This window comes from Necator americanus, chromosome III (assembly GCF_031761385.1).
Source record: "Necator americanus strain Aroian chromosome III, whole genome shotgun sequence".
NCBI classification, from domain to species: Eukaryota; Metazoa; Nematoda; class Chromadorea; order Rhabditida; family Ancylostomatidae; genus Necator; species Necator americanus.
The window spans coordinates 34,482,227-34,508,811 of record NC_087373.1 but is presented as its reverse complement, the minus strand read 5'-3'; the positions used below and the strand labels follow the sequence as shown (position 1 = coordinate 34,508,811).

Below are 26,585 nucleotides of genomic sequence, written 5' to 3'. Positions count from 1 at the left end.
CATGAACGTAACGTACACATGATGCACGTATGTATCACACAAAAAACCTGTTTCGGTTGTCTTCGCTGGCTGAAGTTGACGACCACGGTCGGACTCGGACGCCCGATAGATACTTTCCCCGGAACCTCTTCCAGAATCTTCTTCCGATATATGACAACGCCTATGACCATGTTTTAGTCTATTTTGTTCCGGCCTTTTCGTGGTTCTCCTGGGTTCATCACTTCTTCCACGGACGTTCATATACCACGTCCTCAATGGTGCAAATATCAGCTTTTTTTCTCCCGTGCTCAAAAAATGGCTAATTCCCTGTCTTCAGACACATATTTCAAACTAAAATTGTTGACTGTTGAGCTTAGCACATCCATGGATCTATTTTATTGCTCGTCGTCCTTTAAATTATTGCTGGTCGTCCCAAAACGAAAGGTGTTAGGCAGCGAATAGTTTCCTTACATGATAGCTATAGTTCAGTGACAGTGCTATATCAGTGTATCGATAGAAAACTCCACACGCTATCCAACATTTTCTTTAATTCCTCATTCAAATCAATTTACCTTAAATAAAAGAAATCAGAGGAGTAGAAATGCACAGGAAAATTCCTACAGAATTCTCATGAATTGGTTGAAGTTTTCCATTTGGCCCGCATTCAGTCCGCTATTATTTTTGGGAAATTTCAACCATTCCATCGATCTTTTAACTTAATCAACATTGTTGATCGATTTTTCCAAGGTCACAGACTTCTTCCTTAGAAATTTCTCGACGCTCTTATGCACAGTACTCATGAAGTGCACCATCATGGTAAGCAATCCGCTGACCGGAGAAATTTCTGAGGGAAAAAAAAACTGGGTTTTCTAGTTCTCATGAAAATCCATGGCTATATTAGACCAATGATGTCCGCCAATTTACCTGTCCTGTTTAGTGTTGGGGTAATTGAGTGGGCGTGGTTTTCTTTAAAGGCATCACCCCACGAATCTGAGGTGGTACGGATTTCAGGTGGAGTATTGTTATGCGGGATCGTAGATTATGGAGAGAAGGGTGATTCCGTCCACTTCTTCCCAATTGCCGTAAAAAACGGCCCGGAAGATACGGCTTCGAGCGTTCCGGTGCGCTATTTTCTACAACGAGTTCGATTGCAGCGCGCCAGTCTTGTGCACGCGCCGCATCTTCCGGGCCGTTTTTTACGGGAATTAGGAAGAAATGGATGGAATCACCCCCTCTCCATAATCTACTATGCCGTATACGAATACTCCACCTAAAATCCGTACCACCTCAGTTTCGTGGTATGCTGCCTTTAACCGTTGTGAAGTCAATGATCAGTACGGGTTTAGATCAAGCTTTTTTCCTTCAGAAGTAAAAACATTTTTCAAAAAAAAAGAAAAAAAGAAAAAACAGGAGAAATCAATTGTGATCACATGAAATTTTTGTCTGCGATTCAACAATCTTCATATTGCTTCCATCTTAGACCACTTCTTGGCGCTTAATCGAATTAGCTGAAAATCCGTCGCTGAAAATGTTCGTATTTCTCTTCAACCAAATTTCGAAACAAGAGATCGAAAAAAAATGTCTCTTACCTCCAATCCGGAATCCACTGTCCGGATTTTTTTAAGCTACATTCTACTATTAACTGACAATATCGAATTTAGAACGATCTCTGCTGACTTTACAGAGACCTTTGTTGTTTCAGTCATTTAATATGTCACTAATTTATCTTGTTGGCTGAAATTCTGCTCAATCGACATGTCGAAAGTCTGGAATTGTTGATTTAATCCGCAACCTATCCGGCTAAATCTCTCTACAACCAAAAAAAAAAAGAAATCCCAAGTATAATTTTTCCTCTCCGAACGAGGGTGACTAGATGTTTGAAAAGACGGTTCTATCTGACTTGTGATGGGTGTTCATGAATTTTTGAAATCCGTCCACATTAATGATTTAAAAGCAACGTACCACGAAATTGATAGTATTTCTACGAATAAATAGGGTTAGAGGCGTAGTTCACGAGAATAAGCGCGATCACGCCTAATTCTCATTGATTATGACGGCGTGAGAAAGGGCGTTGTCGCACCGAATCCCTCTACGAGGCACCTAATAATGTGCCACGTCTGCTAGCGCAGGCGTACACGCCGTATCTGCCAGCGATCGTTAGAGACCAGGTCAGAAGCCTACTGATTGTATGTATTGATCGTCTAGTTGATCGCGAATCGAGCATGATCGCATTCGTGAACTACACCTCTAAATCTGCCTAATAGTGGAGAGATCCCAACACTCTCGATTCTGTGGCATGGTGCCTTTTGGCGACAATAAACCCTGTTCATGCTTCATTTTAGGGAAATACGTTATGGATGGATCAGAATGGAAAGCAGCGCTACGACTACAAATTGAAGCGTTAGCCAGAAGGAATGAGTTGCATAGACGTTGTCACAGGGACTCCGTACTCACTCGAACAGTAGTAAGTTTATTTTGAAGAAAATAAATACTGAGTACAGAACAAGTATCAGTTTCCGAACAGGTCCAAGTATCAGTTTCCGAACAGGTCCTTGGAAAAAAATCCGGATCTTTCGAACATTCGAAAGGAATCCACCAGTTTGAATGTCCGCCAGATAGAAATCGACTGATAGTCTCGAAAAATATGATCCTAACAACTTTTGCGCAGATCAGGGATGTGGGCGTTTCAATTGGCAACAGTGCGAACGATGATCCAAACCGTCATCTTTGTTTTGAATAACTTCATAATTGTATGCATTTTACATTATTACCGATTTATAGAATGAACGACTCCATTATTTCACACTATTTCAAAAATAATGCCTTTCAAATCCGGAAGAGACCATAAATCCAAAACTGGGAATTCCAAATGTTGCAGTATTTGAAGAAACTCATAGTCGACCCCTCCTTCACTTCTTTTTTTCTGATATCATGCTTCTCGATGTGTTCACCTACCCAAACCATAATTATGGGTTTGTATACTCGAATGAAATATAGTATTAACATTGTTCTGAAAAGGCAAATGTGCGCATAGTACTATTATACTACGCACTACTACTTACGACAACTATCTGCCATCTACTTGTGCGCTAACCTGCCCATTCCAGGATATGGATATGAAAATTATCAAATTGCGAGAACTAGTCTCCACGGATGCAAACTATGCAGCACAATTCTACTTGGAATGTGTTTGTCATGCAGACGAAACGGAACGAATACTTAACAGGTTTGTTCAGAGGACTATGAAAGTACAATCGTAGTTATGCTAACGAGACTGCGGCTCATTCGTTGGTTACTGCCACGCACACATACTATAGAGTCAAAACCGCATGAATCACAGAGAGTTGCGTAAGCGGCTGCGCTCGAAGCGGTGCAGTGGAGACAGCGGTTGGAATCGAGATGGGACCATGGTGAATAGCAGAGTTTGGGAGTAGCGAGGATCCTTACACGATCCCAACCTCTACGCTCCACCGCGCCGCTTCGAGCGCAGCCGCTTACGCAACTGTCCGTGCTTCGTGTCGTTTCGACCTGACTACATCGCCATGTTATATAGAAGCGTCTGTTTTGGAGCCGGGTGCAGTTGCGCAGCTGCGCCCGAAGCAGCGTGGTGGAGATAGCAGCTGGAATCGAGGTGGGACCATCACGAACCGCAACAATGGTGGTGCTAATCATGGTTCCACCACTATTCTAATCGTTACGTTTCCTGGCGCCACTTCGAGAGCATCCGCTTACGTAGTTGCACCGTGCTCCGTTTCGTTTTGACCCTACTCTACATCAACTTAGTCCATGTGAACGCCTTTTTTCAGCATCAGCGCAGCAGTAACGCATTCGCACGCGAAATGCCACGCCTGACTTGGACGGACCATGACTGTACTCAGATACTCATCCGTAGTGAAGGCGTATCTATTTAGAATAACACAGTAAAGTCGGGTCAAAACGAATTGAAATCTGGTGCAATTGCGTAAGCAGCTGCGCTAGAAACGGCGCTGTGGGGCGCACCTGAAGGTGGGATTGAAGAGAGACCCGCGCTAATTCCATTGCAATCGCTGCATTACGAGTGAAGCTAACGATGGTCCCACCACGATCCCAATCGTCAGCGCCACAGCACCGCTTCGAGCGCAGCCCTTTGCGCAACTGCCATGAGCCTCTAGACGCTTTCACTCGACTACAGCACAGATCCCCTTCAACCGTCTCCGCTAACGTAATTGCAGCAGACGTTAGGTCGTTAAGACCCGTTGTAGTTAGGCAAGACACAAGTCACATTCTAAGTGAACCCAGACTTCTCACACTACGTATACTCAGTCGGTTTATCTACATCGGACAGAAACCTTGTTTCTGAAAGTGTTATTCAAGGAAGATTTCATTTAGGACCTCTTCTCGAGACAATAAGCGGAAAAAGCCTAAAGGTCTAAACGATGCTGTATCAACGCCAAGTGTCGCGACTTTACGATCTGCTCCTAGTGCGGTCAGTCCTTCTATGGTAAAAAAATATGTTATCGACTACAGCAGACTACAGTGTAAATAATATCTTCGGATGTTACAAAGTATTTCCAACATTGCTCTGGCGGAGCTCCCAACAATCTTTTCTCGACAAAGAATCCAAAATCGAAGCAAAATCCAACTTTTTCCCTAAATTGCAATAGAAGAATTGCTTTTCACTGGTTACGGAGGAAGATTGAACCGATTTCTTCCAGTTAGCGTTAGTCGAAATGATCCTTCCCCAGCGATCCGTTTCAAGTCAGCAACCGCGATGGTGGGAACAATTTACCGTACATCGTAAAGGAGAAGAGTACGCCGATGGTCAGGATGAAGTGCGGCACCTCTGGAAAACACAGGTTATGGAGTTTCTGTTTGGTGCCAGTTCTAATTTAGTGTGCATTTCTTCTTATACTGTCATTCTCATTCATACATAAATTTAAAAACTCATAATGTGAGTAACATATGACTGGAAAACGAAAGTCTGTTGCGTATATGTAGCTTCATTTTTAACAGATGATTAAGAAAAGAATTTCAGGGAAAATGTGGTTACGGAAGGAAGGGAGAGGGCACTCAACAGCGCCCTTATTTCTGGACGCTTTATTTTACTTTTTTAGCTTAGCTTAAATGTCATAGATCCTTTAGGACTAATGGTTAGGTCTTAGGGCTGCAATTGATTTAGTTATTTACTTTCATTGACTTCCAGAAATAAGGGCGAGGTTGTGAGCCCCCACCCAATTACACTTTCCCCCCGGAATTTCTATAATTGTGCACGTCTTCAAAAAAATTGCCAAAATAAAAAAATCGTATATCTGGAAATTGCAAGTCGGGGCCATTCATACAGTTTGTATTCTTTCAGTAACACCACTGATCCGCATTGTTTACTTATTACACATTAACATCCTTGATTCCACTAATCCATTCACAATCTACATCACATTTATGACTTTTCACTTATTTTGTTCATTCTTTTATTTGACTTCTTCATTTCTTTTCCAGACTGACTTCTTCCTGTCTTGCCTAGGATTTATAGTTGGTATCGGTAATATGCTACGATTTCCTGGAAAGATTTGCGAATATGGAGGTTTTTTTTTAATGATTTACGACTTCAAATTGAATTATGCAGACTTTTACTTTCGTACAGATGAGTTTGATTTGAGTAACGCTAGTAACGTCCGCCAACCTAACCACTATGATGCATTACGACTATGCTAATGGAGAGAATAAATAAATGAATAAAATAAATAAAGAGAATAAGTAAATTGATGATCGTTACCAGATCTACTCACCATAAATGTTTGATGTCTCCTGTCTCCTCTCACTCGCCGGCCGTAGACGATTTTAGCAGCATAATATTAACAGTTCTGAATCAACAAGAGGGTCTGAGTTTTGACTAAAGACGTCCCTATCTGTGTCCTCTTAGACGTCCGCGATGCGCGTTTGAACAGAGCACGGTGGCGCGTAGAGGCCAGATGCCTCACATAGGAAATGCATGAGTTGCTGCGTACACATCGCAATCGCCAGGAGAAAAGTGAGTATAGTCGGATCAAAATGATCGGAAACTTGGTGTAGTTGCGTTGATCCCAACTGCTAGCTACACTCAGACTACGCAGATGAGTGCTGAGTTAATGAGGGTCCCCTTTCGGTATCGACGGACGGCTACGATGCACTACACCGGTTTGAGTGCAGCCGCATACGTTTTGAGCCAACTTATACCGGTGACAGTAAATACGCGGTCAGAGTACCCAGGGCCTTTTTTAGAAATTTTTTTAAACAATTCTCACATTCTAGAAATTTCGAAGCTTCTAACGTGCTGGTTTTGCATTTTGAAGGATTCATAAGCTATCACCCATAGTTTTACACAACTCAGTTTTTGTTAATGACATACAACACAAACATGAGATCGGGAAATTGAACTTGCTAATTAGCTATACCCTTCTTTTTGAAATTGTCCTTCTTTTTGAAATTCTTCTTTATTTTTCGAGATTTTTTCTGTCAATGGTAACAACGATGTTATTTAGGTATATTCTTTGCTCCGTACTTTTTCTGTCTAATAGTTATTGGATTCCCTATGCTTTATTTACATTTGTGTATTGGACAGTACGCTGGACAGACTGCCGATGTTGCTTTCAGGCGTCTTATGCCGATTACATGTGGTTAGTTCCTAATAATAATTTGTTGTTTTACTGGATTGCACGGAGAACAGTCGCTCTTAAATCTGATGCGTGTCCGCAGTGGCGCGCCGCGTCAGCTCGGTTGAACGCGGTGACAGTAGCAGCTGCTTTTGTTGAATTGTCAACAAAACATTTAATAATAATAAAACTTCACTCTTTTTGGACACGTGGTTGATTTGGTGTCATTCAACCGTTGTTTCTTGCTTTAAATCACTATGTTTTCAGGTCTTGGTTGGGCTTATGTTCTAGCAGCTATACCAGTCATTATCTACCATAATATAATCATCACCTGGTCGTTACAGTACCTTTGGTTTTCAACACTTTCTGTCTTCATTTCCGATCCACTGCCATGGGAAAGCAGAGTTGTGTTTTTCTATGTAACATGATTTTTAAGACACGAGAGACGAGTTTTCTGGCTCCAAATGGAGAAGCTTCTGTGATAGTTAAACTGCCTAACGTTGCTCAAGATATAGTTGGGTCAAAGCGATATGAAGCACGGACAGTTGCGTAAGCAGTTCCACTGAAAGCGCCGAGGTGGAACGTAGTTATTGGGATCGTGAAAGGATCCTCATTACCGAATCCATACCACGCCAGATTCGTGGAGTGATACCTTTCAATAGGAGAGCAGATCGATCATGGCGCCTACATTATAAAACTCAGTGACCGCGAGCACTTTTCCTTTACCAGCTCCACTTCTCCCTCTTTTCCCCAATCAAATGCAAATCGCGATCACCCGGTTGTAGAATGTGATATGCCATGCAACGACGAGATAACTGTATATGGTTTTTTCCTCTCAAGAATAGATTTTGAAAAAGTAGCAGCAGCTATGTATAGTCACGTCAAATAGTCATGATGCTCGGTGCAGTTGCGTGGGCGGCTGCGCTCGAAGCGATGTGGTGGCGCGTAGCGGTTAGGATCTAGCGGTGACCCACGCTAGCACCTCTCATCGTTGCAGTTCGCAGTGTTCTCACCCCAATTTTAACCGCTATATCCACCGCGTCGCTCTGAGCCTTTACGGAACTGCATCGTGCTTCATGTCGTTTCAACCCGACTATATATCTCGACAAATACATATTCGCAGAGAACGCTTCAAAAGTAGATTGTAACCTTTGCCACAAACTTTTTAACAAACCAATAACTTAACTACAGATGCGTATAATATGTTGTCGCATTCAATCATTAGCGACTTCAATGTAGTAGTTTCAGGTCTTACGCCCAACGACGCAGCAGTGGACTTCTCAGCTTTGGGAAATGTGACGTTAACCTCGTCGGAGTTGTTTTTCCAGTACGATGTGCTTTGATGTGATATAAGGACTTCACTATTTTCGAACTTTTAGTTTGGATATTCTCTCTTTGACTAATTATACGGATTTGTCGATAACATTACCGGAGAGCCATATAGTCCTCGCACTAGCCACAGCATGGTTGCTCGTATTTCTGGGAGTTTGTCGTGGAACTACGTGGATGTCATGGGCGATAAGATTCACCGCTACAATTCCATATTTGATGGTACTACAAATTTTGAATAATTACATACCTGAAAATTGGTACTATTCTGTTATCATCCGTTGATGCTGTTTCGATGAAAGGTACAATCGACTCAAAACGGCCTGGGGCTCAGTGCAGTTGCGTAGGCGGTTGAGCTCGAAGGGTATCGGTGAGGCGTGGCGGTTAGATCGTGTGGGGACCCTTGCTGGTACCGCTGATCGCTGCAGTCCGGGTGAAACTGGGGATGGTCCCACTCCAGCCAAGAGCTAGTTGTACCACGCCGTTTCGAGCGCAGCCGTTGCGCAACTGCACCATCATGAACCGACTATACATGAATCAGGTACATGGTGGCCTTTTACGTTACAAGATTTAGCAAATGAGGCTCTGACGAAGGCGATGACGCCGAAGCGTTAGCTATGAATAAAGGAAGATCAATACCAATCTTGGTTACGGCTTGAATAAGTCAACAAGGAAGCTACGCATGCATGAATTGTTACCGGCAGCTAATACTGTTAGCGCGTATCGAGACACGACCTTGTGTTGAAGGATAATGGGACGAAGTACCATATCTGAATGTGTTCAACCAGCTGAACGTAACGCATAGTAGGGTCAAAACGATATGAAGCACGGTGCAATTGCGTAAGCAGTTGCGCTCGAAGGGGTGCGGTAGAGCTCAGCGGTTGGAATCGAGGTGGGACCATCGCGAACCGCAGCAATGAACGGTGGTAGCAGGGGTCCTATCTTGATTCCAAACGCTGCGCTCCACCGCACCCCTTCGAGCGCGGCCGCTTACGCAACTGCACCATGTTTCATGTCGTTTTGGATCTACTATATCTGCCAATACGCGCAGTATTTGTCGACCTGGCACGCTTTTTTGTCATCCTGCTTGATCAAAGGTTTACTGCATACATCTGCTTCAACACATTCGACACTGAGTGTTCCTCTCGATAAGGACACAAAAGGAATAGCATGCTGATTGTGAATAACTTACCTGATAAACATTCTGTTTGGTACCACGAGACGATTGATTGATTAGAGTAGATTAGTTGATTCGATTGAGATCGATCCAAAAAATCGAACGCAACATTTTCAGCTTTTCATTCTTCTCATTCGTGGTCTTTCTCTGCCAGGAGCCAGCGTTGGACTGACGTATCTGTTTTCTTCAGCATCTGATAGTATCTCATCGTTGAAGGTTACAGTGACGTCATTCACAGCTATTTACATTTATTATTATTATTATTATTATTATTATTATTATTATTATTATTATTATTATTATTATTATTATTACTTTATTTTGTTATTATCACTTATTTCGTTTCATTACTATATCATTATTTTTACTGAATTGGTGTTTTATTTTGTTCATATACATTTGTTTACTTGTATATTTTTATGGACGCTATTATTGTCATTATAGATGTGGTCAGCAGCAGCTGAACAAGTGCTCTTCGAGATTGGCGTTGGCGTTGGAGCACTGTTCTCACTTGCCGCCTATAGTCGATTTCGCAATAATGTCTACCGCGATGCAGCACTATTGATCACTATGTTTGCTATTCTACAGTCGAGTCGAAAATTTGAGGTGTTTGGTGCATTTGCAGAACTATGCTCGCGTACACGGTTGTAGACGTTGAAATGCTTTGATATCGAAGCCAGTAAAATGATTCCTCCACCAAATATCAGAATTTTTGACCCGACTATTAGTTCCTCATTTTATGAACCCACGGACAACCGGGATTTGCAGAAACGCTTTGACTTCTACTCTTGCCAGTATGGTATTATTCTCATTTCTGGGATTGTTGGCAATCTCGTCCGGGCAGGAAATTTCAACGCTTATCAGTCACGATCATTCCTATATCATCTTCACCGTAATCCCAAGTATGACATCACTAATGCGTTGGGGACCATTGTGGATGAGCATACTTTACGGGACAATTGTCTTCACAGCTATAGATGCAGAATTCTTATGGTATCGATTTATCGTAACAGATTATCTATTGTGATTCATCAGCGGATTAAGCCGTCCAATCAATACCCATCCTTCGTTTTAGGGTGGAAATGCTTGCTTCCGCAGCAATGAATCTACTTCATTCGAAGAATCGTCGCTTAAATTCACGTGTCATTGCGGTGCTATGTTGTCTTGGTTTTTTGCTAGAAATTCCTATCTGTAGTAGCGTAAGTTTCCACTCCATTAGACTCTCCACTTTTTTACGGTTTGAAACGCAAGTATAAACACGCCAAAATCTGTACCTAAATTTTCAGCCGCAAGTGTGGCACTTCTCTCTTCATTTTTAAATAAGCATTTTCTAATAACCTTGACTCCCGTTGATCTTCGAACTGGTCGAGCAGGCGCCAGTAATTCTTCCATTTGTCCCGATCGCGTGCCAGAGTCGCCCAGTGGTTCCTCCTTTTGCGTGGGACACGCGTCCTTCCTGCTTGCGAAATCCCCAGGTTTCCGAAGCATAGGTCAAAGCAGGAAGTAGGGTGGTGTTGAAGAGGTGAGCACGGAGCCGGGTGTTCCTGGTCTTCTTCACTACATCCCCGATGCTCTTATACGCTCCCCAAACCGCTCTTCTCTTCCTGCTCAGCTCGGGGGTCAGATCGTTCATCATATTCAATCCCCGACTCAAATAAACGTAGCTGGTGCATTCGGATGTGTTCGTTCCGTTGAGCGTGAATGGGGCATCCCAGACTCATCCGTTTGCGTTTGTGCGTTTGTGTGTCATCAGCAAAGCGCAAAACATTCGACTTCTTCTGCGTAGCTTGATGTTGGAGCGTAAGCGACGAAGATAGTCAAAGCTGGGGTTGGACCACATATTCTCATCTGCAGAGGCCCGATTCGGGTCGTAAGTTGTTCGAAAGAGTCGATGTTCTTTGCTATACTCGTGTTGACGAGCACACCAACTCTATCAACACCTCTGCTGTCGCATTTTCCTAAGAACAGTTCTTCTCCAGTTTCATATACGGCGTTGAGAGGGTGACGTCGTCTCGTCTCGGTCAGTCCGATGACGTCGTACTTAATCTTTTTTGCTTGTATCATCAGATCTTCGATGGCCGCTTCCATCATTCCAATGCAAGCGTGCGTGCGTTATAAGTACAGATCGTCAATCTAATCCTTTTCCGTTTCGGTAGCGTATATGACTGCTGCAACGCCGTCCTTCCTGGCGCTACCGTACCAGGCTTTCCAAGCTACCAGGCGTACCAGGCTGTCACAGTAATAAAAAAGAGTTTCTCCTCTAGAATCAGGACTCTTTTTTATTACTGTGACCTGCGTAAAATTTTAAAACCTATGGGCAGGTTGCAAGCCTCTAGTTCCATTAGTTTTTGGAGAACGTTGCGTTTTCCCGGAGTGGATATGTGGAGCTTTTTCGTTGGAGGCGACTCCAAACCGCCTCCCATGTACCTCCCAGTCACTTGATTGCAGGCTTTTGGCCGGACCGACGTGCGAGATACAAGGATGTCATGAGTCAGTCCTGGCTCAGCAGAATAATCATTTATACATTGCAAAATTATACCACCTTCAAATATTCAGGATATCCTTCGCGTACTTACAGTGCTGTCAAAAATGTGCGACTGCTTTGCCGCGTCGCTTCTCACATGGTTCTGGTTCCAGTTAATTCAGTTAATCCACCGTATCCACTGTATGCGTCTGCGCTGCGTATCACTTACCTACGTACGTCACTGCGCCTAAAGGCATAACCCCACAAATCTGGGGTGGTACGGGTTCCAGGTGCACACTTTAGTCACGACTTTGCAGAACTCTACATTCTGCTCTTTGTATGGTCGGATCCAAAAGCATCTGACTAGTGGTGTAACCTCAGTTGGCGGAGTAGGACCTCCGCTCAGCTCTGCATACCGATTACACTTAACGAGGGTTCCTGTGTGAGCACGATTGCACCGCAATTCAGTGGCGTTTCCCCTCAATCTTAGCATATGGAAACGTGATGAATGGAACCAAAAAAAGAAGTCGAGCATAACCAGAACATACAATTATTCCACTGAAAGAATGCAACAAACTAACAAAGAAAACTAAGCAATAAACGATTGGAAAAATAATGCAAAGAAATTGAGAACTCAGTCTCTATAGCAAGGGAAAAAAACTGCAAACTACAGTAGGCAGAAAATGAAAATGATGTGAACAAAATACTACTCGAAATAATAAGACAATTAGGATCATAGAATAAAATAGGCACATCGGATGCGTTTAAAGGATAATGCGCATTGCAGAAAACTTCAGAACTGACTCTTCACCTATGCATCAACCAAACGACCGCATGGTTTTCGCAAATATTCTCTTGGCCAGCGTTTTTCATTCTCTAGTGACGGACTATGACCTATAATTTCGATCTATCATTGATCCACAGCGGTTCTCTTCACTCTAAAAAAAGAAACCATTCACTTGTTACTGGAAAACAAACAGAGATTGAAGGTGTATCTATGCTGACGTTGTGACTTGTACAATGTTAGAATTCACTTTCTCATGAATAATATTCAGGGTGGATTCTTCTTGTTCCATGCGATGGACTCCCTCATTTCTAGCCTTTCAACCTTTATACTATCATTCCTTCTTTTGATTACTGTTAGTTATTTGTATGGTGAGTCATGTTTGAAACGATATACAAATAAACAGAAAGGAACAAGAGAACATTCAAGATAGGCTGTCACAATCTTTCAAGGGCTGTGATTGTACCTTATGTGGGCTCCTAAATTTGGACCAGCTGAGGGAGACGTCGAATGAGAAAGCAGAACTCCTATGGTCAGGTTTAAACGACCTGCAGCTGCGTAAACGGCTGTTCCGATCCGATCGAAGCGGTTCTGACAAAGTTGGGACACTGGCTAGCTCGAATCATTGCTGCAATAAGAGTAAAGCTAGCGTTGAAGGTCCCACCTCCATTCTGACCGCTACCTGCACCGCGCCGCTTCGGCCGCAGCCGTTTACGCAACTGCACTCAGGTTCAGGTTGTGCTGACCCTACTGTGGCGCTTCTCTTCCATGGCTCTCACCATCTATTCGTTCGGAAATTTTAAAAAAAGAAGTGAATTAGTCTCTCTCTCACTTTCCTTTGAAGAAGATTGGTTAATTGGACGCAATTGCTTCATGAGGATGGTTAGAATGACTGAATTGATGCAACATCTTCGCAACATCTCCCTCTTTCTCTGTTTCTGTCTTCCGTTTTTCTTCTCCCGCATTTCACTTACCTCTAAGTGCCGATAAGGATACATATCATATCACCTCTATTCTAACCGCTAGCTCCATCGGTCCATATCATGTGTTATAATTATGTGCTAGAAAGTGCGGATGATTTCCTATCTTTTAAGGACTCAACGAATTCCTTAGTGATGTTTCGTCGATGCTGCGTGTCCCAAGACGTAGCAAAGCTAAATGGGCTCATCTTCGTTTGCAGGAGAAGTTAACGGAACTCTTTGGTCCTTGTGGGACTTTTATGAGACTTTCGTGGGCACTAGTATGTCCCTGTTTTTTGACGGTAAGAGTACGTAGAGTGTTGTTTTCTAGAGTTCAGTTTGTTACTTTATAATGTTATCTGTGGTACCCATTTTGAGACGTTTTATTGTTAATATTTCTGTTAATTTTTATCTGTATTTGTCTATATACCTATGTTTGTCCGAAAGGCCATGCTTAGGTGCTGGTGGCCACACATTTTTATTTTTTGAGGGCTACATCCAGAAAACTAAATCACCTTGTTTAGATTCTCATGATTACTCATGCCGTCAGCTATCGGCGCCCACTGTTTTTCGGTTGTCACGTCCCAATGGAAAGTGAATTCTTCGCGTGGATTTTAGTTCACGCACCATTAACCGCTGCTTTTATCGGAGCAATTATGGCTATTGTGAACATGCGTAAAAGTGGTAAGGTATGTTGAGGTTCAGTGCTAGGGCCGAATTATCACCCTTCTAGACGAGCTTGCGAATTCTAGACAGTCTCCACCTTATTTGATTCTTCTGCTTGGCATCAAGAAATCACAGTTGTATTGTACGATGATTCACCGCCACCTTCCCCTTCAAGTAAAACTCAGCCGAAAAGAGAGAACACGTACATGGTACGTTCCGTACGGAAGTCTGTGATGCACTTCTAAAAATCGACATATCAATTACAGTATATTGATCCAGCATCTCGTGGTCCTACAGTACGGTCAGTTTTCCAGACGGGAAATAACGAAAATTATGCGTGGAAAAGTGGGCGACTGAGAGATTGGCAGGTATGAAGGTGTAGAGGGTCAAAACGCGTATGCGCTTGCGTTCGAAGCTACGCGGTGTAAATAGCGGTTGGAATCGAGATGGTACCATCGCGAATTGAAGTAATGAACGATGGTAGCAGGGGTCCTCATTCAGCCGTAGGGGCTACGCTTCATCACATCGCTTCGAGCGCAGCCACTTAAGCAATTGCACCGTGCTTCGTGTCGTTTTCACTCTACTCTATATTTTGATTTGATGGCTTAGTGTATAAAAATGTACTGCATGTACAGGAAACTGTATCGCTCGATCAAACACCATCGCAGCCATCATTTGCCGCATCGGTAACCTCGCAAGGCACGTTGACGTTATTTGGATCGCCACCCGCATCAAATGGCTTTATGATCTCAGATTCGAAGACTGTGCGTCCCAGTAGCAATTCTAATGACGCAAAGATCAATGGGAAGGTAAGACATGAGCAAATCAAAGATTCAAACTCAGTCTTGGACATAGCAGTCTTTTATTTTCAAGTTTTCTTCATTTATTTTTCATTTTCTGTATTTGTTTTTGTTACTTTGTGATTGCGTCGACAGTTTTCTATCGAATAAGTATAATTTTGGACCTAAATGCGGGAAAAAATGTAGTTGGTGAGGGGCACTCAGTGGCTCCCTTATTTCCCGACGCTCTAACTTACTTTTTTCCCTTGGTGACTCTAGTTTATATACACATTGTCATAGATCCTCTGAGACTAATGCTTGGGCCTTAGCGGCCCGATTATTTACTTCGAGAAATAAGGGCGCCACTGAGTGCTCCCCCTCCCTCCCCCTACATCTTACCCCTAAACGCATGGATATTTGGATTACTTACATGATTATTGCATATTTTTCCCATCCCGTTCCTATTATTTCAGCGGCATACACCTCTACCAACTGTTATATTACCCTCTACTTCACCAATTCCGCATGAAATTCATCTTGAAACGCTGCCAAGAAAATTCACACGCTCGGAACCACCTATAAAGGCTTGCTTTTTGCATTTATTCCCGTAGAACTATAGCTTGTTGATGACGTCATAATCCAATTGTTTCAGATTTCTTCCGGGTTGGATCCTCCTCCGTCCACTCCGGCACCTAGACTATCACCATCACGATCAGAACCACCTAGTTTGACCACTGATAGACCAGCTACATCAATACGCAGTAGAAGTGAATCGCATGATGAATTCTCGGACAGCGATAAAGAAGACGGTGAGCAATTGTGGACGAGTTTCGCAAGGACTATTTTCCTGCGAATTCTTTGAACTATTTGACTTTTGTCATTAGGAGTTCGACGGCAACGCTCCACTGTGATTCGACGTTTTCGCTCCGAGGACTCAGTGCAGGCGTTTTCAACCGAATCCATATCGAACACACCGGTCGACATTGCAAGGCAGCGATCGTTGAGTTCGGTGGCTATATTTGACGACAATGGAAAAGGAGTATGTAGAAATTTTGTTCCTTAATAATTTACTATACAGTTGGGCGGTACTATATAGTCAACGTAAGCGGTTGCACTTGAAGCGGTGTGGTGGAGCGTAGCGGTTAGGATCGAGGGAGGATCTTTGCCAGCACCAGTCATCGTTACAGTTCATGATGGTCTCATCTTGATCCTAACCGCTAGCTTCACCGCGCCGCTTCGATCGCAGTTGCTCACGTAACTGCACCGAACTTCATGTGTTTTTGAATCGACCATATAAAGAAGGTGTAGCCATGTCCGGATCCGGCTGTAAATGAAATTTTCGTGATAAGGCCTGAGCTAAACACTACATCTAACGTCTAATAGTGATCCCTTGAAATCAGCACATAATGTTTTCTTCTGCTAAAATATCCAATATGTTGTGCGTAAATAAAAACATCTGTTGGGGAACGTTGAAAGAACATAAATTAGTGATCTCAAAGCAGTGTCGCTCGTTTTCACCTGTCACACTACTTAGAGAACGAATAGATCAAAGATATTAGTTTAGGAATCCAGTACTATTCCTCAATGAAATCTAGCCAAAGTTCAACATATTTCTTGCAGTACAACAAAGTCGTTGGAAAAGTATGTTTAGTATTTAAACAACACATTTTTTCTCTTTTTTCTATAATGGTGAATTATGTGAAAGTGAATATACACCATAATCATTCGTAACATGTCTTAGTGGAAAGCGAAGCACTCACTACAAACTTTTGACAAAAAAAAAATACGGCGGCAACAATTCGGTTGCATCTAAATGTTCAACTACATGCCTTTAATTGCCCTATGTTTCTTTTTTAAAACTATCTCATAATATAGTCGGGTCAACACGACATGAAGCACGGACAGAGGCGTACGCGGGTGTGCTCGAAGCAGTCAGGTGGAGAGTGCGGTTAGAATCGAGTTGGGACCATGACGAACTACAGATACGGGTGGCGGTAGCGAGGATCCTTACACGATCCCAATTGCTACGCTCCACCGCGCCGCTTCGAGCGTAACCGCTTACGCAACTGTCCGTGCTTGAGTCGTTATGACTGAAGTATTCGTTCATTTTGCTGATATTCTCTCAAATTCTGCAAAAGTTGTTCCTATTTCAGACTTCTCGTCCAACTCAAACACTATCACAACTTAAACGACCTCCTCCAATTGAAACGCCAACACGATTCTAGTCATTTATCCATCCTATACTAAATACATTGGATTTTACATGAAGAACCGCTTCTCACTTCGATGGAACCAATTTCAATTCAGAACATGACTCTATCGGTATGTTATCAGGATTTCTTAGGGAAAACCGAGTACTCACCTCCGTTCTCTTTCAATATTCGTCGGTACTACTTTATTATTGTTCCTCACAAAAGTATTACTAATTTGCTGACTCGATTCTGTTGCACAGTATTCGTTTAAATGCATATGATTGCTCAAAAAAGTGCATTTGCTGGTGCTACAGGAAACAGGCCGGAGATGAAGGTACATGATCTTAAACGACCTCCTCCAATTGAAACGCCAACACGATTCTAGTTACATGATCTACCGTATCCTCATCTCCCTAGGCATCTAAGTATCCGGCGCTTGGATGCGTGTTACATTCCAGATAAACAGATTTTTAACAAACGATTCATTCAGATAAACTTAAATATACTGCCGAAACAACGTTTTAACACTTACGAAAGATACTCTGGTGATACTTCTAAATAACACGGGGTCAACTACAACGAGCATTAATGGAAATAGAAGCGACACGCCAGCAGCCTCAACATCGCATGACGAGAACTATCGATGAAACACATAGCTCAGCATTACCAGAACATTATCATAACAACTGATAAACACCATGTGTAAAAGTATATTTGAACATTATAAAAAGTGACAAAAAAAAAGAAATATCTCGTAAATTTGTCTCTTAGCCGTAAATTCTTCTCGCTCAATAATTGCTTCTACCGTAAAACAGTCACAGATATAGACTAAATCTTTCAGGAATAAAAAAAAAACAGTGAGAATACGCTAAACGAACAAGTGTTGAGGCGCGGTGGGGCATAACACTAAACTACGGCTACGATGCGTGCATGTGATGGTTGATTGTATCGCGAAGCGAGCACACGCATCTGGATGCTTCAGCGAGCAGTAAGGTGATTGGTTTGATAACGAAATAACGACTAAAACACATTCAGATCATAAAAACAGAAAGGAAGTTGTAGATGATGTGATGTGATGAATAAATGAAATAGTGGAGAAAAGAAATGGAGGATGGGCAGTGAATAGAGGAATTACTCCCGGCCAGATGCCATCGCACGATCCGAAAGACAATAAAGAGAAGGGTGAGAAAATTGAGAAAAAACAAAACAAAAAACATTAGTTTCGATACAGTTCCGGCACAAGAGGGCCTGGTTTCTTCCAAACTCTCACGACAATACCCCGTCCTCTGTGTTTTACTGCTTCGAAACTCAACAATTACATCGAAAAAAGTCGTCACATACGAGAAACAAAACCAGAAAAAACGACGACAACAACAACAGCGCTGTGCTATGGAATATCAACGACGTTCTAGGCCGCTGGGAGCAATGACTCTCCTCTTCGGGGGCTTTCTTTTCTCTCTGTGAAGCGAATTTTTTTGTTCTTGCTCAGGTATACTAACGGACATTGTGTTAATATGGCAAAAAAATCGATAATAATGTGTTTGTTGCGGATAAATTGGCGATTCTACAGCATTTTGAACTCCACGTTTCCAGCGACCTGGGACAACTACCACTAGAGAACGATTGCACGCAGGGTTGCCGAAAGTAGTTACGACGCTATCGACAAGAAAAATTTCCGTCCTAACTTTGATCAATAGCCGATAGCTTGTCATTGTATGCGTCACAACCGCTTGCACCAATAAGCGTTAAATCTACGAACAGCTGACGGAAAGTACTAGCTGGAAAGATACGAAACAAATAAGAGTAGAAAAAACAAGCACAGGACTAATCCCAGGCGTCAAATATCAAAATCCGTGTTTGATAGCGTATGTCTGATTTTCAATAAGACGAAATAGTCCAAATAGAATTAATAGATCTAAACAAGGTTTTTTTTTTGCTGATAAAGCTATGAAACACGAACTCAAAACGATACTGTATCCGAAGAGAGCGAATTATTGAAGACCACAAAAAGACCGGATAGCGACCGAGTATGACCATGTGACAAGAACCGGTGCGAAAATAATTTGGAGGGCTTCACAGGATAAAGTGCAAAAATGTAACAAGCAGTGCACTCATAGGGAACAATATATGAATAGCTCGACGTACGCCCATACTTATACGGAAGTTATGTCCACTCCCCTAGTGGAAGAAGACCAGCGGTTAAGGGGACGTTACTGCCTGCAAAGCAGTACTTGCTCTAGCACCTAACCTTCTACAAACAAAGACTATTGGGTGGAATTTGCGATCGCATACGAAAACACTGACTACGTCACACTTGGTAGGCGGCAGCACGAATTACCGTACTAGAGGCGCTTGAGAACTTGGAGGCGGCGGCGAAGGAGTCGATGGAACTAATGCACCACCTTCCAGATGTCTTATCGCATCCAGAATCGTCTGCAGTGAGCGATGAGCAGTGATCGATGACGAACTGAAGGCAGAAGGCGCGGAAAGTGGTCCATTGGCAGGATGTGATGGAATTGACGACGGTAACAGAGGCGACGGTGTTGGTGGCATAGGCACCGACATACGCGGCGACACATCAACTGAAAAATGATAGCATTTGCTGCTTAGAACTATCAAAAGTAAGGAAAGAAATAAAAATAATAGGGAAGCGGTTTCATGACTAGTACACATAATCTCATATTTTGGAAATACATATTTACAGGTATGTATACGACATTTTACCCGACTAAAGTATAGCAATTTTTTTCAAAAGCAGTCTGAAGCAAATACTTTCTTTCAGAGCAGAACAAACAAATGATAAGTCTATAGGTGGTTACTTTCTTAGATTCAGATTTCGCCCTGAAAAGAAATTTACACAATGTTCTCTCACAAAACTGATAAGTATAATTTCAAAGTAATCGAACATCCCAGCAGTTTGTCTAACATTCAAAGTAATTGATGAGTTCCTCCAAAAATTCCCATGAGCACTCAAGAAGCTACGAAAACTTCACTTGTCAATTTCACGAAATTGATAGCTGAAAATTTCTATCAGAATCAATACATAAAGAAGTAATAAAATGCCCATTCGCTACTGACTAATATCATTCTTTTTGTTTCTTCACAAAAAAAAAATCAAATGAATCGTTATGGAAGACTTTTTATGAGCACTTCCCACACGAGATATTTATCATAAATCTGACCCTTAACTAACCTGAAATTGGTGCTATAAGCGGTGTTGGTCTTATCACCGAGTCATGCACACTTATTGCGGCGGTGGTGGTGGTGGTAGTGATTTTTGGCGCCGAGTTCACAGCTGACGTTTGTTGTTGCTGTGGTTGACGCTGCTGCGGTGAGTTGGCGGATGCTGAAGTGACCGCTGCACTTAGACCATTCTGGTACATTTCTCGCAATTGGTTTAGTTGTTGTTCCAAGAACAAGCGGGCGGTACGTTCTCGTTCCAAAGCCATTTGAAGGCTATCAATCATCGAACGTTGTTGATCAAATTCGTTGCAATCTTCAACTGTAATTTCTTCGTTACTCAATAAACTCCTGTTGTGGTCTAACCAAGAAAACTCACTCTCTATTTTCGGCTTCTTTCCGCCAGCCTCATCTTTATCTAAATAACGTGATCGTTCGCTCTGAAGCTGTTGTATGAGGTCTGCGGTATGTTGCAAAATCGCAGCTTTCGACAATTTCTCGCCTTCCTGGAATTTGCAACACTAAATTACAATGCAAAACACTTCAAATATTCAAATAGAAGAAGTACGCATAAGGGATTTATCGAACCGGAAGCCATTTCTTGAAAATCGACACTTACTTTTCGCGGCAACAGGGCGCGTAACGATTGGAATCCCGCATTGATGGATTGCATACGGCGACGCTCATTACAGTTTGCGATTTGTCGTCTCAATCGCCGGTCAGGATCGCTAGAATTTGGCGACAACGACGACGCCGAGCGTGATACCGGCCTAAAAAAAACTGATTTTAGAGACCTTCGAGGTGATCGAGATCGATAGGAAATAAAAGGTGAAGGGGTAAAGGTCAGATTTTACACGAATTTCAACCTCTGCATCCTTAGAAACTATAACTTTCCAGCCGTAAGTTAGAAGCTATGAAAATTCGTTCTTTCCTATTTTAGCAAGAAAAACCCAACTTCCAGAATTTGACCTATTTGTACAGCTCTCTCAGCATAAACTTCGGAAATAGAATCATCCAGAACAACTATTCGATGCAGATACATCAATTACTGTAGCAATATAGATTACTATTTAAATGGCCAGATAAAACAACTTTTTACAACCGTATGAGTACGAAAAACCACTTATCGATGCCCATCACGTGCTGTTAAGAGTTATCTCGTTGAATAAACTGATGTACGGGTCCCCCCAATGGCTCTGGATTTAGAGACGTCGCTGTGTGTTTTAGCTGTGACACTTGCAAAATGACGTCCTTATTCCTGCATATTAGTGGAAAGAACCTAACATTTCCCAGGAAGGAACAAAAAGGAACTTTTTGTTTACAAATTGCTTTCAGAATGGATCACATTATTCATGAACACCGTAGTCCTTTAATGCGTGCATTGACAACTGTCGTTTCCTCCTCTACGTGAGTAACAAGAGTTAGCAAAATCACACTGAATCATGGTCTACTTTTGCAGACCAAATTCTTACTGACTGTAAACAACAAAGAAATTTTGAACAATAAAAAACGATGTAACTGTAACTATGGTGAAATTACCCGTAAAATTGGGTACAGCGGTCTAAATGTATGTGTAGGAAAACTCGAATAATCATTCGATTATGAGTTCATTCAAGCTTCCGACCCATTTCTACCAAAACTAAACTTTCGAAAACTAGGACCATCGAAACTTGAGGGCATGACGAAGAGATCGAAATTTCGAGCATTCGACCATTAAAGAAGGGGATTTTGAAGAACTGTTGTTAAGAAATTTGAACGTTCGAGAACATAGAACATCTGACAAGTTTAAAAACAATGGTGACTTTGAACATTTTTAAATGTAGTTTTCCTTTTCAATTCAAATGTATCATTCTATTAACTAGAGCAACAATAAACCTACTTAAGAAAGAGCGACCCATCTATAAACATAAGAACACAGACTGAACTGTGTTCTTAAATTCATAGATATGTAGTAATCACTATTGCAATTCTACGCACGTGTTCTGCGATAAGCATTAGTGTGAATAAGACCATACATCCTCTTTTTCGATTGCAGCCTGTTGCAAGCTCATTAATTTCCGCAGAAATCAACGAACTTAAATTGTTTCCGGACAACAGAACTACGATTATCACGATTTCTTAGTATGCTAGTAGCTTGGTATGTTATGTTGGTAGCATACAACAATAATATGATATGTATGTGGTCGAATAAACGACATGAAGCACGGTACAGTTGCGTAAGTGGTTGCACAGCAAAGGTCCCCGTTCGACCCTAACCGCTACGCTCCACCGCGCCGCTTTCGCAACTGCACTATGCTTTATGTCGTTCCTACCCTACTATGCAGTATGTTTTTCAAATACAAATCCAAAAAAAAGTTGAAAAAGAACAGGATAATAGAAAAATACACATCCTAGGAGATCTGGCTTTGAACAATAGCGATTGTCCTACAGAAGGTTGCGCTAGTTTGTACACATGGTCCACCTGCTCTTAATCTCACGAATCTGCATGCATCATTAGCGCGACAGCGATTGCATCGCGAGCAGTTGAAAAAGATCGTACACATTTGTTATTTGCTCATCAAGCAAATTCGCATGATACATGGTGGTGCGTTGCTGTACCACCAAACGAATAGCGACTAAATTAGGATTTGTAAACTGTGCGCAATTAACAACGGAGTTGATCATTCCACTAGCTGATTACAGAGACCACCATTCGGATTTCAGGTATAATCCTTGGACCATTTTCTCATTTGTCTGTTTTTTTGCAAATTCAACGCAAAATATGAAAGTAGAGACTGGACAGATCAATTTTTGACATATAAGTGCATTTACCTATAACTCTAATCTATTTCCCTCCTGAGCCACAACTCTTTTATCACTGAGTACAGCATAACCAAAACCTAGGTTCGCTAACATAACGGATAACAAATAGAGAAGTTTTTGCGTAGTTAGACTGCATATCGAGTTTCTCGTAAGTATGCACACAACATCTCAAAAATCGCGCTGACTTAGAAAACCTGACAGGCGACTCATCACATGAGAACATGCGCAACTTCCCGGAAATCTCAATCGGCGAGCTGGCAAGCTTTTACACACATACACGCACACAAGCCGGCCGACGAGACTTTCAGCCACATGTGGCGTGCAATGGATCAGCTGTTCACCTCGCCTGCACAGACTACGCACCAAAAGAATTCAGTGTGTGGTGCCGCTGCAAGCAGATAAGCCTTCGCAGCGCACTGATAGTCGACACTATTTGAAAAAAAAAAGGAATAGAAGAACAAAAATAATCACAGAAAGGTCTTCCTCTATTATCTCTAGTAGATTTCGAAGCAACATATAAGCACAAAGTGGTAACGTGAAAAATTAATTTCCGGTGATACAAAAGCAAATTATTGTGATGCTATCCGTAGAGACTAAAGTAAGGTGTTAGGAACAGGCCCCCCTAACTCGCTAAGTTATCTATCACTTTCTACCGAAAGGATCGTAAATAGCGCATGAAAATGAAAAGAAAAATGAAAATCGAACTTCAGGATTTGTAAGGGTAATTCAGAATTTTGCTTTGTGCAGAAACTCGGGACCGAAATTTGATCAACAGCGATCATCTTGCATTTCCAGTTTAGAGTACATGGAGCTCTAGTTTCTGGCTATGATCTGCTACAATTCCAAACATCTGTATAATTTTCGGAAAATAAAGAGTTGTGATGAATACAACTAAGAGCATATGATACAACTGATAGGCTCATCAAGTAGATCATACGGAAATTTTCAGTTTACTTTCAGGTTCAAGTGATTCAAAAGAAACTTTTTAATTAGTGAAGAAAATTAGACAATGGCTGTCTTATAATTGATGGTTGGAAGCTCACCCAATCATGTAGAAATTCACGAACCGATCCAGGAAGAGGTGGAAACATTGATTGGGCATTAGAGCACGTTCAAAGTTGATGAAATCACTAATCATACCAGGTTATAAACCATCCAAAGAACATGAGGATGAAAAACATTGAAGGTTTGACTAAAACAAGTCATAAAGGACTGAAACGAATACCTTATCTTTTTTTTACCAGCTCTCAAAGCGAGACCAACTATCAAATTATGATGATCTGCCCACATAAATTAGTAAGACAAAAGTTTTGTGCTCGAATATGTTGGTATTCGTGTTCAGTGGCAATTTTTCCAATTCGCCGTATGCACTAAGGGTTCCTAGAACGACTATCATTTTATCCCTTCCTTCCACAAACTATGGCTGCATTCAGTTTTGCTTCAGTCTTCTCCAGAAAAAATAAAACAGTAATTTGAACTAATGTGCACATTAAAATGTGGTTCTCCACTTCCTCCGCCTTCTCTTGAATTTCGCAATTCTACCACATATTACGCAACACAGCGCAAACTTTCGCTTATCTCTTCCCTAGTGTCATTGCGCAGCTGTACTATTCAGTTATTCTCTAGTTTCAGCTAAGACCATTATAATCTTTTTTTTTTTTGGTTTCTTCAATGTGTCGACCGTTAATACGACATTTTAGATGTACTATAGAATTTGAGAGAAAAGTGGCCAGAGCCTACATCATTAACCTATCTTCTAAACTCACTCTAACTTCAAAAATTCGCGGTAAAGTCTTTCTTCAGTGAGGAATTGCATTTACTGAATGTTCGTCGTAGTTTCAGTAGCAATATTCGATTTAATGACTTCATACCACTACTCTGACCTTTCCTACTGCACATAACACTTCACGAATGTATATACTTTAGTTTGTTCAATTGTCGACGGCCTAATTAACATCTCGCAAATATTTGAAGCAGCATAGATGCAGAATTCCCCACGGAGTTCTAGTAAATATCTAAGAACAACTGAAGAAATAACGGCTCCAAAAGAAAAACGTAAGAAGGTTACCTACCTGTTCGGGACGCCGCCGTTCCCTTTCCCAGACTCTGTATGCGTTCCGTTCGTTGCCCAAATAGGCTGAGGCGAGAATTCGTCATCGTCCTCGTTGGCAGTAGCGTCAAATTTGTCCGAGACTGCCATTTCTTCATCAGCGCTCTCGGATCGTACCATTTTCGTGTCGTCGGACGTGCTTTTACACAGCTCGCCAAGTGTTACCTATAATGGTAATGATGATCAAGAAGAAGAAGGACGTACAAAGATAAGTGCGTGAGAAAACAACGTGAAATTATTCGTAACTGAGCCCTTTTGTTGCTACTATCGAATCGTCCAATACGTACATAAGATTCTCAGTTTCCAAATAATCGCACAGGAAAAGTATGATAGAAATTATGAAAAAAGAATATGATTGTGAGTTTGTCACTCTTCGAACCATACATCAAGCACAATAAAAACAATCAAGAAAAATTGAGACGAAAAAAAAATTGAGTCCAAAACTTCCTCCAACAAAGAAAGATAGCAGAAAATTTCGATTCTATTTTGTTATAGTCTTTCTGTTTATCTGCACGAAACGACCAAACCGGTTTAGCAAATCTCAGGGTAAAGTGAACTAATATTTACATTGTGTGCAAACTGCTGGAGTTATCTAGCTGTTTTTAATGTTATATTACTCTTGAGTTCATCCTCAAACGTTGTAAATAAAGAATTGCGATTGGGTTCAGATAACCTTACTAATCCGAATATTTTTGCACTCATACAACTCCTTTATAGTACCATTTGAACTGGTTGAATACAGAAATTAGGTGGGATGAATCTCATTTTCCCAGATAAGTGCTATATCTCTTAGTTACACATTTACATGCTACCTATAAGATGACGAGTAAATAGAAATATTTCCTAGTCACTTACCGTGAACTGTAGTTAAAAATTTATTCGTTTCAAATACACTGCAGGTGCTTAGAAGCAGAATAGTACATTTGATCATTGAAGACGTACGTGTGGTCTGTTATGTCTGTATTATAACTACGATCTGCACTTCATGAATATCAATGCGTTACGCTGCCCCGAACACAATGGCTAGTTTGCAAGATACTATTCGTACTAGCTTACTTCTATTTCTTTTACATTTTTTTTTCGAAATTTATTTTTAAAACACAAAATATGGATAATACAAAAAAAGTACAGACAAGCTAGTGTATTATGTAAATGCCAAGTTCCATTATCTAATAAAATCCACCTGAGAATTCCATTTGACATAAAATGTAACAAAATGTTACAGAATTGCAAACGTTGCGATGTTGTGCACCGAAATCTCTCTTAATAGGAGACTGTAAAAAGAAATGATAGACATCTATGAATATTATACGGTATAAATTCGTATGTACTATTCTAATGATCTGCAAAAAGGAAAGTAATGTACCTTAGCAACTCACTTTTTGGATACTAACCAAATTCAAATCCATAGTTCGCTGTTAATTGTAGAATTAACCTTTTCCCGAAGAAAAATTTGATCAAATAAGCGCATATTCCTAACGCGGTGATAGGGATGAGCATTGAGCACGTTGTATGTTTCATTAGAGCATTAATCGCATACATTAAAATATTGCATA

The 26,585-nt window shown here is 41.5% G+C and overlaps 2 protein-coding genes across 4 annotated transcripts; one reads left to right on the top strand and one right to left on the bottom strand.

Annotated features, from left to right (window-relative positions):
• Positions 1-764: 764 nt before the first annotated feature.
• Positions 765-16,970, top strand: RB195_011903 (uncharacterized protein; the record flags this gene model as incomplete). 2 transcript variants are annotated; one of them, XM_064193517.1, is made up of 26 exons in its annotated part: positions 765-795; positions 2,322-2,443; positions 3,087-3,205; positions 4,348-4,444; positions 4,674-4,814; positions 5,455-5,539; positions 6,477-6,611; positions 6,855-6,860; positions 6,932-6,991; positions 7,836-7,914; positions 7,967-8,138; positions 9,211-9,309; positions 9,538-9,665; positions 9,862-10,086; positions 10,169-10,292; positions 12,613-12,712; positions 13,436-13,602; positions 13,825-13,989; positions 14,053-14,175; positions 14,233-14,334; positions 14,602-14,665; positions 14,720-14,775; positions 15,219-15,329; positions 15,398-15,554; positions 15,630-15,784; positions 16,899-16,970. In XM_064193517.1, 26 exons carry the CDS (start codon positions 765-767, stop codon positions 16,968-16,970), a joined length of 2,895 nt encoding a protein of 964 aa, XP_064051099.1. The 2 variants fall into 2 exon arrangements, with proteins under 2 accessions (XP_064051099.1, XP_064051100.1); XM_064193516.1 differs by lacking the exons at positions 765-795; positions 6,855-6,860; positions 6,932-6,991 and having other exon boundaries at positions 2,333-2,443; positions 14,602-14,775.
• A 1,375-nt stretch (positions 16,971-18,345) lies between these two features.
• Positions 18,346-26,438, bottom strand: RB195_011902 (uncharacterized protein; the record flags this gene model as incomplete). 2 transcript variants are annotated; one of them, XM_064193515.1, is made up of 7 exons in its annotated part: positions 18,346-18,395; positions 19,340-19,519; positions 20,131-20,439; positions 20,497-20,623; positions 20,737-20,887; positions 24,992-25,194; positions 26,409-26,438. In XM_064193515.1, the coding sequence occupies 7 exons, from the start codon at positions 26,436-26,438 to the stop codon at positions 18,346-18,348; spliced, it is 1,050 nt and encodes a 349-aa protein (XP_064051097.1). The 2 variants fall into 2 exon arrangements, with proteins under 2 accessions (XP_064051097.1, XP_064051098.1); XM_064193514.1 differs by lacking the exon at positions 18,346-18,395 and having other exon boundaries at positions 19,272-19,519.
• Positions 26,439-26,585: the final 147 nt, after the last annotated feature.